The sequence below is a fragment of the Chlorocebus sabaeus genome, chromosome 16 (genome assembly GCF_047675955.1).
Source record: "Chlorocebus sabaeus isolate Y175 chromosome 16, mChlSab1.0.hap1, whole genome shotgun sequence".
NCBI classification, from domain to species: domain Eukaryota; kingdom Metazoa; phylum Chordata; class Mammalia; order Primates; family Cercopithecidae; genus Chlorocebus; species Chlorocebus sabaeus.
In genome coordinates, this window is record NC_132919.1 from 19,762,940 (window position 1) to 19,779,224 (window position 16,285).

A 16,285-nucleotide genomic window follows, 5' to 3' on the forward strand; every position below is an offset into this window, starting at 1 on the left:
ATTTTCTCAGTTTTTGCATGCTTTAAAATATATTCTACCTCTGTGATTGATTTATAGTTCATCTGGGTAGAGAAATCTAGGTTGAAAATCATTTTCCCTCCGAACTTTGAAGGTGTTTGCTTGGTTGTCTTCTAGAATTCAGTATTGCTAATGAATGATAATGGCCAGTCTCATTCTCAGTTCACATCCCTTCTCCAAACTGTTAGACATTTTTTGTGTTCTAAAACTTTTTAAAAGATATATCTTCATGTGGGATTTTTTTTTCATTCATTTTGCTTGATAGGAGTTCTGGAAACTTATGTTCTTCAGTTTTGGGGAATTCTTTTGCTCTTTGATAACTTCCTCCACTGTTTCCACTGTATGTATTTCTAAAACTTCTATTAATTTATTGTTTAATCTCCTGGTTTGATCCTTGTGTTTTTAATCTTTTCTGTTTCCATCTCTTTTTGTTTTGTTCTGCATATTGGAAGAGTTCCTTGATTTTGCATTCCATCTCTTCTGTTGAATTTTTAATTTGGCAAACATACTTAAATTTTTTTAGAGCTTTTTCTTGTGTTACCTTTATTCTTTCTTCATAGCATCCTGTCCTTGTTTTCATGGACATACGTCACCGTGAATCTCAACCCTATTAGGGAGGCCTTCCTTGAGTTCCCTGTATAGATTAGCCTTCTTCCTTACCAGTGTCCCTGCTGCCTTGACTCTCTGCAATCCAGGGCCTTTGCACATTTTATACATTCTTTCCTTTCTCCCTATTATCTAGTTTTGTGACAACGTAGTTATGCTTATCAAGTATACAACTTGATATTCAGATCTGTTGCTTCAAGGGGAGGTCCATACAAGAGAGTTAGTTTGGGAGTCATCAGTATACAGGTGGTTTTGAAGATCGTAAGATCAAGTAAAATGACCAGAAAGATATTTGTGGCAATTGAAGGCCTAGGACTTAGGTATGAAGAATTCTAGCACGTAGAGAGGGGAGATGAGGAGGCAGCAAAAGAGTCAGAGGGTGACTGCAGAGGTAAGAGGAAAACTAGGGAAGTTTGGCACCAGGGGTCGTTTCAAAAAGAAAGGAATTGTACCAACTCTGCTGAGAGGACTGCAAATGTCCATTGCCTGGGACCACATGGAGTTCACTGATGATGACTTTAGTGGACAGTGTTTTGGTCAAGTAATGGCAGTGGGTAGAGGAGTAAATGAAGAAATGGAAGACAAGCAGTGAATGTAACTCTTGAGGATTTTGCTGTGAGAGGAAAGAAATAGGATATTTATTAGCTGGAAGAAGATGTGGATTCTATTTTTTTTTTTAATTGAAGAGAATTAAACATATTTGAATGCCAGTCCAGAGGGTCCAGTGGAAAGGGAATGATGTCCCACCAAGTCACAGGATGTACTGGGGACATTGAGGATACTGGCTAGAGTTAAATGGGTGTGTTGGAGAGAAAGGAAAACAAAAGGTGCATGAGGGTGGATACACCAGTTGGGATGAGATTACACGTAACTTTGAAAGCCAAGGGAAGAAGTCTGACATTGATGCAGCAGGAGATAAGAAACATGTACAGATTCTGGAACAGAAACATCAATGGGATATTTAGGGGATATTAGTCCAGTGTGCCCTAAAGTGGGGAGAGGCTGGAATCAGGAAGACCTGTGAGAAAGCAGTTTCAGAGAATTAGGTGGAATAGTCTGAGGACCTGGACTTGATTCAGATCAAAAGGAAAGGAAAGGAAAAACATGGGAACATTTCCAAAAACTGCTAATGGGATTTAGTGGCTGACTGGTTGGTTGTAAAAGAAAAGGGAAGGAGATTTTAAATATGATTATCAGATCCTTGCATGGGGGTTGGCACCACTGTCAGATGTGAGTAAAAGAAATGATGGAAAGAGGAAACAAATAGTCCATGAAGTTAGCAGCCAGTGAAAAGTTGAGAAGGATCAGGATTAAGGGAAAAAATTGGATTTGACATTGAAGAAATTGGAACTCCTTGAGAAAACAATTTATGAAGAGTGATATTTTAAAAATCCTAATAGTTTAGGTTCTTAAAAAAAAATAAGCAAGTTATCTTGTAATTTTGTGGTGTATGAAGATGCTGAATTTTCATTTGTGTCTCCTATCTGCCACTCCATGAATACTTGTTGAATACATGAAAAAAAAATCATTTATTTCAGATTGTTACCATTTCCTTCATCAGTTCAGGTTAGAGAGATGACCTACCAAAGAACAGCCCCACTAGCATATTCTTTGGGCAAGATGAAGGGTGAAAAAAAAAGGACTAAAATATTTTATTTTCAGCTCATGAGAAATCACCATGGAAGCAGTGTTTAGTTATTTGATCCATGATTTAACTGATCTTGCTATTGCTGTTTTAAATGTACTCTTTGTTCTCTGAAAATATTTATTTTTCCCACCCCATCTCTATGTATATTGTTATGATAGAATTTATTCCTTCTGTTTTTATTTTTTTTACATTAAATTTTTTTTAAAATAAGTAAATTGATTGATTGATCAAGACAGGGTCTCACTTTGTCATCCAGACTGGAGTGCAGTGGCACAGTCTCGGCTCACTGCAGCTTCCACCTCCTGGGCTCAGGTGATCCTCCCACCTCAGCCTCCTGAGTAGCTGAGAATACAGGCATGGGCCCCCACACTCAGCTAATTTTTAAATTTTTTGTAGAGATGGGGTTTTGCTGTGTTGCCTAGGCTGATATTGAACTCCTGGGCTTAGGCCTTGGCCTCCCAAAGTGCTAGGATTACAGGCTTGAGCCACCATGCCCACCCAGATTTATTTTGTATTGAGACACACTTTATTTTTATTTTTTATTTTTTTTGAGACGGAGTCTTGCTTTGTCGCCCAGGCTGGAGTGCAGTGGCCGGATCTCAGCTAACTGCAAGCTCCGCCTCCTGGGTTTACACTATTCTCCTGCCTCAGCCTCCCGAGTAGCTGGGACTACAGGCACCTGCCACCTCGCCAGGCTAGTTTTTTGTATTTTTGTAGTAGAGACGGGGTTTCACCATGTTAGCCAGGATGGTCTCGATCTCCTGACCTCGTGATCTGCCCATCTCGACCTCCCAAAGTGCTGGGATTACAGGCTTGAGCCACCGCGCCCGGCCTGAGACACACTTTATATATTTATCATGTACATAATGTTTTTGAAATATATGTGTACATTGTCGAATGGCTAAATTGAACTATTTAACATTTGCTGACTTCACATACTATTTTTTGTGAGAACATTTAAAGTCTGTTCTCTCAGAGATTTTCAAGAATATAATACATTGTTATTGAGTGTAGTCACCATGATGTACAGTAGATCTCTTGAGCTTATTCCTCCAGTCTAACCGAATTTTTGTCCTCTGACCAGCACCTTCCCTGCCCCTCCAGAAGCCCCTGGCAACTCTACTTTGCTTCTTTGATTTCAACTTTCTTGGCTCCACATACGAGTGAGAGCATGCAGTCTTAAACATGGTATCCTCCAGGTTCATACGTGTTACCACAGATGACAGAATTTCCTTCTTTTTAAAGGCCAAATAGTATTCCATTGTGTATATATTACATTTTCTTGATTCATTCATCCACTGGTGAACACTTAGGTTGATTCTGTATCTCGGCTATTGTGAGTAATGGTGTGGTAAACATAGGAATTCAGACGTCTTTGTGACATGGTGATACACCCTGATTTCATCTCCTTAGGCTATGTATGTGGTAATGGGATCACAGGATCATATGGTAGCTTTTTTTTTTTTTTTTTTGAAATGGAGTCTTGCTCTGTTGCCCAGGCTGGAGTGCAGTGGTGTGATCTCGGCTCACTGCAGCCTTCGCTTCCTGGGTTCAAGCAATTCTCCTGCCTCAGTCTCCCAAGTAGCTGGGGTTACAGGCATGTGCCATGGCGCCCAGCTAATTTTTGTATTGTTAGTAGAGACAGAGTTTTGCCATGTTGGCCAGGCTGGTCTTGAACTCCTGACCTCAGGTGATCTGCCCGCCTCAGCCTCCCAAAGTGTTGGAATTACAGGCATGAGCCACTGTGCTGGCTTTATTATTATTATTATTATTATTTTTGAGACAGAGTCTCGTTCTGTAGCCCAGGCTGGAGTGCAGTGGCGCGATCTCGGCTCACTGCAAGCTCCACCGCCTCCCGGGTTCACGCCATTTTCCTGCCTCAGCCTCCCGAGAAGCTGGGACTACAGGCGCCCGCCACCATGCCCGGCTAATTTTTTTGGATTTTTAGTAGAGACGGGGTTTCACCATGTTCGCCAGGATGGTCTCAATCTCCTAACCTCGTGATCTGCCTGCCTCGGCCTCCCAAAGTGCTGGGATTACAGGTGTGAGCCTCAGCGCCTGGCCTTTACTAATTTTTAAGTAGAGATAGGGTCTTTCTCTGTCACCCAGCCTGGAGTGCAGTGGTGTAATCTCAGCTCACTGCAGCCTCAAACTCCTGGGCTCAAGTGATCCTCCTACCTCATCCTTCCAAGTGGCTGGGACCACAGGTGCATGCCCCCATTCCCAGGCTAATGTTTAAATATTTTTGTGTAGAGATAGGGTCTCACTATGTTGCCCAGGCTGTTCTTGAACTCCTAGTCTCTGGTGATCCTACTGCCTTGACCTTATTTTTAATTTTTTGAGGAACTTCCATACTGTTCTCCATAATGGTTGTACTGATTGATATTCTCACCAACAGTGTACAGGGGTTCCCTTTCCCTCTTCTCCACATCCTCACCAATACTTGTTGTCTTTTGTCTTTTTTTTTTTTTTTTTTTTTTTTGAGACAGAGCCTTGCTCTGTTGCCTAGGCTGGAGTGCAGTGGCGTGATCTTGGCTCACTGCAACCACCGCCTCCCGGCTTCAAGTGATTCTTCTGCCTCAGCCTCCTGAGTGGCCGGGACTACAGGTGCACGCCACCACTACCTGGCTAATTTTTGCATTTTTAGTAGAGACGGGCTTTCACCACGTTGGCCAGGATGGTCTTGATCTCCTGACCTCGTGATCCACCTGCCTTGGCCTCCCAAATATAGTACCCATTTTAACAGGTGTGAAGTGATATCTCCTTGTGTTTTTAATTTGCATTTCCCTGATGATTAGTGCATTTTTTTTCATATACAGTTTGGCTAACTCCTGTTTTCTAATTTATTGCACAAATGTAATCATAAAAGAGAAACAGGAACATTACTCACAGACCAACCAGCTTAATACTCAATTGTTCTCAATATTATGTGTTCCATTATAGTTTGTGAATGCTTATTTTATATGAATTCTATGAATGCTTAGTTTGATGTACTTGTGATTGACCGCTGTATAATTTTTCATTGGCATTTAGAAAATGTCACACTTCAAACATGTTTCTTCTTTACGAGATGGAGCTTGCTTTTATGCTAACTTCTTGGAGTCAGCCAGCCTCACGGGGATGTTTCACGTAAGTGATGGTGGGGTGGGAGGAACACAAAAGATCCAGTGGTGCTGGCTGAGTCAATCCCTGTTCCACTGGCCCTTCTCTCCACTGCCCCTGATGTGGTGCTGTGTAAGGAAGCGTGGCCAGCCTCAGGGCTTCAGAGTGCTTTGGTTAACAGTGAGGTCTGACTCCCACTGCTAGAAGGAGGTGTTGTAAGCTGTAGGGCTGTTGCTCTTTACTCTTCTCTGTGATTACCCACGAGGGGGTGTGTTTGGGCTGGAGGCCTGGGCTCACATGGAGGGTGTGCAGCCAAGACCATCATCATTGGTCTGATGGTGAATTTTAAGCAACTCTGAACCTAACCTGTGCTCCGTAACAGTTTCTGAAATGAGGTATACAGAGATGGGAAGAATCTTTTGGAAAAGAGAGACAGACATAGTAAAAAAAAAAAAAAAAAAGAAGAAGAAAAGAAAAAGGGAAAAGAATAGATGTAACAAAAATACAGCTGTATTGTACATTTCATAATACACATCCATTCATAAATATACTTTAGTTTCATGGTTTTTAAAAATTCCTAGTAGTATAGATAAGGCAGAAGTAACACTTATGGGGAGAACAGACTACAATTTGGCAGCAAAAGGAAGGCGTTAAACTGTAGCTGGAAATAACAACAGAGTTGATCTGTTCTATATTAGTTCTTCCGTCTTCAAAACCAACTAATGATTGCAGGTTTAAAAAAAAGAAAGTGGCTGGACACGGTGGCTCACACCTGTCATCCTAGCACTTGGGAGGCCGAGGCGGGCAGATCACCTGAGGTCAGGAGTTCGAGACCAGCCTGGCCAACATGGTGAAATCCCATCTCTACTAAAAACAAAACAAAACAAAACAAAACAAACCAGTAAATTAACCGGGCCTGGTGGCTTATGCCTGTAGTTCCAGCTATTCAGGAGGCTGAGGCAGGAGAATCACTTAAACCTGGGAGGCAGAGGTTGCAGTGAGCTGAGATCACACCATTGCATTCCAGCCTGGGCAACAAGAGCAAAACTGTGTCTCAAACATATAAAATAAGAGTAAAAGAAAGAAAGAAAAAGGTAGCCTTAATTTAGTGATGCTATTAAGAATAACAAATTCCTGTTTGATGATCAGTCCTGGACTCTCAAGTTTGCCTGTTCTGACTCAAGCTATGGTGAAACTGTAGTTATCTTCCAGTTTTTAATACGGTCCTTGCTGCAGTGACTTCATTCTAGAGAACTGGCATTACAAAAACATTGTAGTGCTTAGTGGTTTTAATACTCATGTCATAAGAATAATGAAATAAATCTTTTCCTCACTGAGTGTGTAGTATGATGCAGGTGAGGTATCTGACACCTGAAAGTCAGGCTGACCCATGAACGACACTGGCTTGAATTGCGTGGGTCCATTTAGATGGAGACTTAAAAAAATCAATACATTGGAAAATTATTTGGAGAGTTGCAACAGTTTGAAAAAAACTCAGATGAACCGAGTAGTCTAGAAGTACAGAAAAAATTGAGAAAAAGTTATATATGTCATGAATACATAAAATACATGTAGATACTGATCAGTTGTATCATTTACTACCATAAAATATACACAAATCTATTATAAAAAGTTAAACTTTTTCTAAACTTATGCACACGCAGACTATACATGGTGCTAGTCATAGCTGAGAGAAATGTAAACAAATGTAAAGATGCTGTATTATAACTGCATACAAGTAACTGTAGTACATACAGTACTCCTGTAATGATTCTGTGGCCACTTCCTGATGTTGTTGCAGTGCACTCAAGCATTGCGGGTAGCCACTTGGAAGGCACTGTGATGCTAGTCATCTCTGTGGGAGCAGTTCCTCTCTCCGGTACACTTCAGATCACGGTGAAAAGTGACCTCTTAAGGTTCTTGAGTATGTTTTATTGTGTGTAGTGCAGTACTACAAACCTTGAATAACACTGTGGGACCCATATGAAGTGCCACTAGTGATACTGGCAGTGCTCCCTAGAAGCCAATAAAAGCCCTGACAGAATTGACTTGCCTGAGGAATGGTTGCCTGCTGCTTCAGACAGATGATTCGTTTTGCAAACAGATGATGTAAACTTATGGTATTGATAAATACAGTATGGTACTGCAAATGTATTTTCTCTTCCTTACGGTTTTCTGAATAACATTTTATTTTTTTTCTATCTCACTTTATCTTAAGAATACAGTATGTAATACATATAACATACAAAATACAGTGTTAACTGTTTATGTTATCAGTCAGGCTTCCAGTCAGCAATAGGCTATTAGTAGTTAAGTTTCTGGGGAGCCAAAAGTTATACACAGAGTTTTGACTGCATGAGAGGTTGGTACCCCTAACCCCCAAGTTGTTCAGGGGTCAACTGTATTAAAAGTCTGTGATATACTCTTGGCTTTCCAGAAACTTAATTTGAAGAAGTTAATTTAAAAACCATAGTTTTCTGTGTGTTAATTTGACAGTTCAGCCTTTATTAGATCGAAGTTTCAAAAGAGCTCAGTTGTTAGATGTTTTGTAATGAATGCCATCAGCCTTTATGTTGTCAGGATCCAGGATGTTTAGATGTGTGTTTGCGCAGGGCTCAGAAACAGTCTTGGTGGTAGGTTTACAGCTGCCCATCTTGTTAGGTGCGGAACCTGTGCTGGGGCTGCTGCCAGTCTATGGGAACATTCCCTCCTATGCCCTTCCTACGCTGCAGAGGCCTACAGGTTGATGACCACTTCTGGGACCCTTTGTTAGACCTCTCACTCAAAGCATGTAGAGTTGTGTAAGTGACAGCAGCCAGCCTTGACTCATCAGATAGTCTTTGAGTTTGTAAAAGAAAAAAAAAATGTCCAGGATTTTAATTTACACTGAGGTGTAAATTATCTGAGGTGGATTTCAATTCTAGAGCACGATAGAGACTGATATCTGGGTTTCACCCCTAGGATTGTTTTTACATTGTCCATGCTATAGTACAGATGAAAATGAAAGATAATTATTTACACCTTACATTTCCTGTTACAAGTATTCTGTGTTATGTCTGTATCGTGTCAAGTACCGTAGGTATGTTCTTATTTCATTTATTTTTGTTTCTTCATGTACACAAATGAGTGCATCATTTCCAGTTATGTCAAAAGTGATATGTCATTGTATCAGATCCGTCTCTCAGTATTATCTGTATCTTCTGATGTCTTCATCAAATTTATGCTGTCAAAATATGTTAATGATGTTTTTTAAAGTGTTTATTGAGAAATTCACAAAGAACTTGTATTTTGTCAAAAGGCCATTGTTTAGTTGCCAGCATTATCAGTGCAGATGTACTAAATTGCAAATTACAGAAAACCTAACTCAAGGTGACTTATAGGAAGGGTATTTACTGGCTTGCCTATCTGAAAGGCCAGGTATGGGCCAAACTTCAGGGTTGATTTGATTTAGCAACTCAACAATGCTATTGAGAATGTAGTTTCCTTCTTCCTTTTCTGCCATCTGCATTCCCACCTTCCTCTTGAGAGGGCAGGGTGGTTAGCAGCCATTCCCACACCTACACATTTTCTCACACTTGTCCCATGGTGTTTAATAGCTTGCCCAGAAAACCTTCCCTTTGTCGCATTGATCTTAAAATTGAGCTGTGTGCCCATGCGTGAACCAGCAACTGGCTGGGGATGGGGTCATCCTAAGTAGCTCAGGCTTGGAATCTGCCTCACTCAAAGTATAGGGCTGTGGGGAAGAAGCACTGAAACCCCAGTCAGAACTGGGTGATTAGCTAGAGGAGGAGGAAATGGATGAAGAGTGACAGCCACTGTCCACTGTGCCATGTGATTTACAGTCATTTGGGTTTTGTGTATAAGAGTACTTGTTTTATTTTTTCATTTTTTTTTCTTCTTCTGTCTTTAAGGGGCCTTTACAACAACCAAACGGACAGGCATTCCAGCGCCACGAGAATTTTCAGTAACTGTCTCAAGAGAGAGGTCTGTGCCACGTGGTCCCTCGAACCCCAGGAAATCAGTGTCCAGTCCAACTTCTTCCAACACTCCCACTCCTACCAAACACCTGAGGACCCCTTCCACCAAGCCCAAGCAAGAGAATGAAGGTGGAGAAAAGGCTGCGCTTGAGTCCCAAGTTCGGGAACTTTTGGCAGAAGCCAAAGCAAAAGATAGTGAAATTAACAGGCTTCGAAGTGAACTGAAGAAATGCAAAGAGAAAAGGACTCTGAGCGCTGAGGGGACTGATGCTTTGGGCCCAAATGTTGATGGAACATCAGTCTCCCCAGGTGACACAGAACCTGTGATAAGAGCACTTGAGGAGAAGAACAAGAACTTTCAGAAAGAGCTTTCCAATCTAGAGGAAGAAAACCGGGCCCTGAAGGAGAAACTGATCTATCTTGAGCACTCCCCAAATTCAGAAGGTGCAGCAAGTCACACTGGTGATAGCAGCTGCCCGACATCCATAACTCAAGAGTCAAGCTTCGGAAGCCCAGCTGGAAATCAGTTGTCCAGTGACATTGATGAGTATAAAAAAAACATACATGGAAATGCATTACGGACATCAGGCTCCTCAAGTAGCGATGTTACCAAAGCTTCTTTGTCGCCAGATGCTTCCGACTTTGAGCACATTACAGCAGAGACACCCTCAAGGCCCCTGTCCTCCACCAGTAACCCCTTTAAGAGTTCAAAGTGTTCTCCCGCTGGGAGTTCCCCAAACAACGTAAGTGAATTGTCCCTGGCTTCCCTCACAGAGAAGATACAAAAGATGGAAGAAAACCACCATAGCACTGCAGAAGAACTACAGGCTACTCTACAGGAACTATCAGACCAGCAACAAATGGTGCAGGAATTGACAGCTGAAAATGAGAAGCTGGTGGATGAAAAGACGATTTTAGAGACATCCTTTCATCAGCATCGAGAGAGGGCAGAGCAGCTAAGTCAAGAAAATGAGAAGCTGATGAATCTTTTACAAGAGCGAGTAAAGAATGAAGAGCCCACCACTCAGGAAGGAAAAATCCTTGAACTGGAGCAGAAGTGCACAGGTATTCTTGAACAGGGCCGCTTTGAAAGAGAGAAGCTGCTCAACATTCAGCAGCAGTTGACCTGTAGCTTGCGGAAGGTTGAGGAAGAAAACCAAGGAGCTTTAGAAATGATTAAACGTCTGAAGGAAGAAAATGAAAAACTGAATGAGTTTCTAGAACTGGAACGGCATAATAATAACATGATGGCCAAAACTTTGGAAGAGTGTAGAGTTACCTTGGAAGGGCTAAAAACTGAGAATGGATCTTTGAAGTCTCATTTGCAGGGTGAGAAGCAGAAAGCCATAGAGGCCAGTGCCATGGAGCAGACGGCAGAGAGCTGCGAAGTTCAAGAAATGTTGAAAGTAGCCCGAGCGGAGAAAGATCTACTGGAACTGTCTTGCAATGAGCTCAGACAAGAATTACTAAAGGCAAACGGTGAAATTAAACATGTTTCCAGTCTGCTGGCAAAGGTGAGAAGAGACAGCTCTTTACTGGTATTTGCTCATCCTTGTTCACATTTCTGCCCTTAACCTCTAAATTCACAGAGCACAGAGAAGCATTTGCTTAGTCTGTTTCATTCACGAAGCCAGCATTCCGGCTTGAAGGCCTGTTAGATCGACGACAGGTTGGGATTGGGGCTACAAAAAGGAAACACCCAAATTTCTGATTATGGGTGGTTCAAAGTGTACTGGGGATGTAGAATCAAATCAGAGTATGATGCAGTGATAAAGAATATCATAGAGCCTATGCCCAGGCTCTAGTCTAGTGCAAAGATGAGGGGGGGCTCTGGTGTAACATGGGGGTCGAGGGTAGCACAGAAGGACTTCCTGGAAGAAATAGCAACTGAGCTGAGTTCTGAAGATTGAGTGGGAGTTTGCCAGGTCTGTCAGCCTGCTTTTAACTGCCAGTAACAGACAATGAAATCACTCCCAATTTTCCACCACAATATTACCACTATTTTGGTGTTTTCTTCCAGATATATGTGTGTGTTTGTGTATCATACAAGTTAAACAAATTTATAATCATCCTGTACATGTTATTAACTTTCTTTTTGCATTTAGCATTTTAGAAATATTAAAATTTTTCTCAGTATATTCCTATCATTAAATATTCATTTAAACATTCTTTTAAAGGCCAGGTACTATTTTAATATAAATATTTCATATTTATTAGGTCCCTGTTGAACATATATGTATTGTCAAATATTTGTGGTCTTTCCAGTCTTTCAATATTATAAATACTTTTTTTTTTTTTTTAATCTATCTTACTGTTTATTTAGGACAAATTCCTAGACGATGACTTACTGAGTCAAAGAGTATAAACATTTTAAAGACTTTCAACACATTCAGCCAGATTGCCCTTCGGAAATATGCCAGTTTATTCATCCTAGTGGTCATGAGATCATGTGCTTCCCTGAGCCTTTGCCAACACTTGGTATTACGTTGTTGTATCATTTAAATATGTTAATCATTTCATTTTTTTAACCTTTTTTGCTTGGGAAGATCTTCCATAGCCCAAGAGCAAATAAATAATAACTTTTCTTGTTTTTAAAAAAATAATACTTTAATCAGCCTGTAATTTTGTTTTTTGATGCAAGAATTGTGGTGATTACATGATATTCTGCCCAGAGCAGTGCTGGAGAGGTGCAGAGAGATGGCCTCCTATTTCTTGTTTCCTCCAAGTTCTGGGTCTGATTTAGGGATCTGCTGGCAAGAGGGATTCAAAACATCTTCCTACCTTAGGTCAGGGGTTGTCATTGTTTCAAGGAGCAAATTATGCCATGAGCTCTCAGGGAGATTTTCCTCCACTGCGTCATCTGTCTTAAGATGAGTCCGTTGCAACCTGATTCTGCGTTTGGCCAGCTGATGGGCTTACTGGTGGGCCATGTTGAGTTGTTTCTCTCTTTGTCTGTATTCTAAATTTATAGGTATTTTATTGAAAGTATGGAAGTAATTCCGTTAGAGGTTACTAGACAGGCTTTGCATTAGGTTTTAATGTCTTGTGGAATAAGGTTATTCTTTTTTTACTTTAAGATACTCAGTACTCTCTGGCAAAATGTTTCATCTCCCATGTGCACCTTCTTGAAGTTCTTTCTCGGTCCCTCTGTAGTGTTGGTAGTTTGGCATTACATGAAGTGTATGTATCAATGAGAAATAATCTGACATCTTAAAAATTGCTTATTTTTTTCCTCATCATAAAATATTTTCATTACAGAGGATTTAAAAAGTACAGAAAAGTATAAAAAAGAAAAATACTACCTTTAATCTCACCACTTGGAGAAAAACTGCTTATATTTTGCTATATGTCCTTTCAGGCCTTTTCTCAGTTTATACATGTTTGAGCTTGCATAAAAACTTGCATTGATATGATTATGATATTTTGTCTTCCTATCCAGAAGAGTATGTCTGTCCACATTCCATTACAAAGAACCAGTTGGATTAGTTTATCTATTCCACTGTTAATCTGTTTCTGATTAACTTGTTTTTACTTTTATCTTTATTAATTTTTTGTCCTATTTTTTGTACATTTTGGTTTCTTACTAGTTTCTTGAGTAAAATTCTTTGTTCATTTAACTTTTTTTATCCTTGGTTGTTAATGAAAGCATTTAAAGTTATTATAGCTTTGGTAAATAGAGGAAATAAAATCTAGAATCTTCTGGAATAAACTAAATCTAATTTAAAGGAAAGTGCATTTTCGGTAGAGTGCAAGGCACAACATATATATTTAAAATCAAACTGTTATTATTCATATATCCTACATCTTATTGCGTGCTAACTAGAATTATCAAATACTGATAGTAAGAGGGGAAAGGTCCTAGCTAGTATTTTTGGGTGAGAGTTTGAGGTAAAGATGGGGGCATTCTGTCATATAGGGTTTCTTGTATATCTATCAAAACCCTAGGTCTCTGATTTTGTGCTGTCTTATGTGCACAGAGACTGATTTGTAATTGCAGTGGACTTGTAACATACTAATCTTCTTACCCTTTTACATTACTGTAGAAAAAGCAAAACACAGACCTCCTGAATGGACTAATATTTATTGTATCTCTACCACAGACTATCAACTAATCCGCCAACAACCATGAATTTAAATGATAATACTTAAGAGACTTATGTCCAAAGGATAATAGGAGAAGTTTTAGCACAAAACTGTAATGAAGGATCTAACATGCTGGACTGGGTCGTCTTGACTTACCCAGTGAGCAATGATATGACCTCGGGCAGGCCCCTTTACCTTGTGCAGTGTGGAATATAAGCGTGACGGTGGATGGATCCTGGTCTCGTGTCTAATTCCAAGGGAAGCATTTAACATTTCATCATGATGTATGTTTTTTGTAGGCATTTGGTACATACCTTTTATTATGTTATGCAGATATTTTGCTAAGAAGTGTTTTGTTTGGTGATTTATTTTTAGAGACAGGACCTCGTTTTGTCACTTAGGCTGGAGTGTGGTCACGATTATAGCTCACTGTAGCCTTGAACTCCCGGGCTCAAGGGATCCTCCTACCTCAGCCTTCTTGGTAGCTGGGACTACAGCCAGGCACCGCCATGCCTGACTACTTGGCTTGTTTTTAAAGGATGAGGATTGAATTTTTTCTGTAGCTAATGATGTGATCCGATAGTTTTTATGTAATCAAGTTTTTTTCTCCTTTACCTTGTTAATGAGGCAAGTTATAACAGCAGATTTTCTAAGGTGCTCTAGTGTAAAATCATGCTTGCCTTCCTGGGGTAAATCCTAATTCTTCAGTTTTCAGTGGTTTCACTTGACTTTTTGCTGAGAACTTTCAAATATAGCTGCCTTCAGCAGGTATCGGAGTAACTGTCCTGTTAATCACCAAGCAACTACGTGTATCCCATGAACAGTGCATTCATCCACTCTGATGCTTGGCAGAAGGTGAATATTGTGAAAAAGGATACAATAAGCTATTTACAAAGGGGGAAAGCAGTGCCAAACCATCCTATGATCTAATAGATTCTGTAAATCTATGTAAGTTTCCAGTTAAGATTACTCAAGTGACCCAGATACTGTCAAAAGAACCTATAAAAAGCCTTGAAAAGTGCTTTTTTAAAAATAGGAGGTAGTTTTCTTCCTCATCCAATACATGGAAAATTGGTAGGATTTCTACAGTATTTTTTAGGCTTTTTTTCTCTCCATTTCTTTTTCTTCGTTAGTTTGCTGATCTCTTTATTTTTTTCAACTTCTCTGATATACCCCATATGCATTTTGATGGCCGCTTAATCTGTAGTCACATGACATACTTCTGTACAACCTTTGAGGATGGGTCTGATTTCCACAGAACCCAAAGCCACCACTCCTGGGAGCCACACCTGTCCCTGCCCTAGCTAGCAAGTGTCATGGAGTTGTATAGGATTGTTGTTTTTCCAGACAATAACACGACCCAGCTTTAATTTTCTTTTTTACCTTTTCAGTTGTTTGGGATCTTGATTTCAAGTTAGAATATCTTTTCTAGGCTTGAAACCTAGAAGTTTTAAAAGCAAAACATCTATTTATTCCCCTGAGGTTGAAGCTTGTAGGTGGTATTCTTAGAATCTTAGTTCTTTCTGCAGAAACTTGGGGTCCACTTCCAGAAGAGTAAGGAGATTATAAATAACCACTTGGCATGAGTGGTCTGGGGGAGGCAGCAGAGGTGAAATGACTAGTGTGCTGCCTGAGTGGGTCCTGGAGCCAAACTGATTTAGAGTGGCCACTGATCAGAGATGGCAGAACCAGAATTTGAGGGAAATATGTGGCAAATAGATGATCCTGTAGCTGTGACATTGGAATAGGACACCTTAAAGGACTTAAGAGATCTGGAAACCTGGTTTAAACAGTGAGGTGGACTGGAAGTCTATCCAGGTGATGTATTGGTATATGAGAAACTGCCCTCCTGTCAGCGGCATGAGCCAGGGGACACTCCCTCCACCCCAGTCCCTAAGGGTGGGAGATGGGCTGTGGCTGCCTATGGTGCAGGCCCAGGCTGTGGCTGGCAGTGCTGTGGTTCTGGGCCTCCTGCCAGGGATGCAGGACAGCTCAGCATTGCCAAGCATCTTGGTCCACCTGTTGGTGACTCGGGGCAGGCATGTCTCCTGGACACCGGGGTCTTATGGGGAGAGGGTTTCCCAGAGCCTCCCAGAGCTTTCCCTTTACATCTGATTGGTGAGAACTGGGTCACACAGTGCCCCCAGGCCATCTCTCTTGAAATCACAGTTGCAGCCTGATTCTTGAACAAAATTGGGATTCTGTTAGGAAGAAACAAGGTGGGGGTGGCTTTTGGTGGGGAATGGGCACTTGCCTCACCAGGCCTCCACTCCCTCACCTTTCCCTACAAAGTACTCACAGTGATCTGATCATGTGATGCCTTCCGGTGCTGCCTGGGGCACCACATGCTTTGCCCAGTGCCCGGCTCCCACCACACCTCAACTCGCAGTCCCACCCCACATCCAGCCATATTCCCACCCCTCTCTCCATGCCAGGCCTGGCCGGGCCAGTGCCTGTCTGGCAGTCATGTTTGCTCAGGGGGCTCTCAGCCTGAAGAGACCCCACGCCACTCACCATTAGCTGGTCCCTCCTGAAGCTTTCCGCCTCAGTTATGGGGTCTTCAGCGGAGCATTCAGCTCTGCAAGGCCCTGTCCCATGGAACTTCAGACTCATCTCAGTAAATGACATTATTGTCACTCAGCCAAGGTCGCTCATGGGAGCGCCTTGATCCACGCTGGCCGTCAGAGGATTCAGATGTGTGGGAACTATTTGGGGCGCTGCAGGGAAACTGAGGGAACCTTCTGCCTGAGTAGCCACTGGCTGCTGCTGGAGAGGTGGGAAGGTTACTGAGCTGAAAACATGGAGATTTCAGTCATCTTCAGCTCACACATGAGGCATCCCACTCTCTGGC

General features: G+C 41.4%; 1 protein-coding gene across 10 annotated transcripts in view; it reads left to right on the forward strand.

The window, feature by feature from the left end:
* SPECC1 (sperm antigen with calponin homology and coiled-coil domains 1) overlaps nucleotides 1-16,285 on the forward strand; it is a 313,389-nt gene that overhangs the window by 196,176 nt on the left and 100,928 nt on the right. For 9 of the 10 annotated variants that reach the window (XM_008010643.3, XM_037987818.2, XM_008010650.3 and 6 more), the window contains one exon: nucleotides 9,286-10,865. The exons of the other annotated variant lie outside the window; for it this stretch is intronic. In XM_008010643.3, the coding sequence (XP_008008834.2) occupies nucleotides 9,286-10,865 (1,580 nt within the window). The remainder of the gene's footprint in view (nucleotides 1-9,285; nucleotides 10,866-16,285) is intronic. 10 annotated transcript variants of the gene reach the window in all.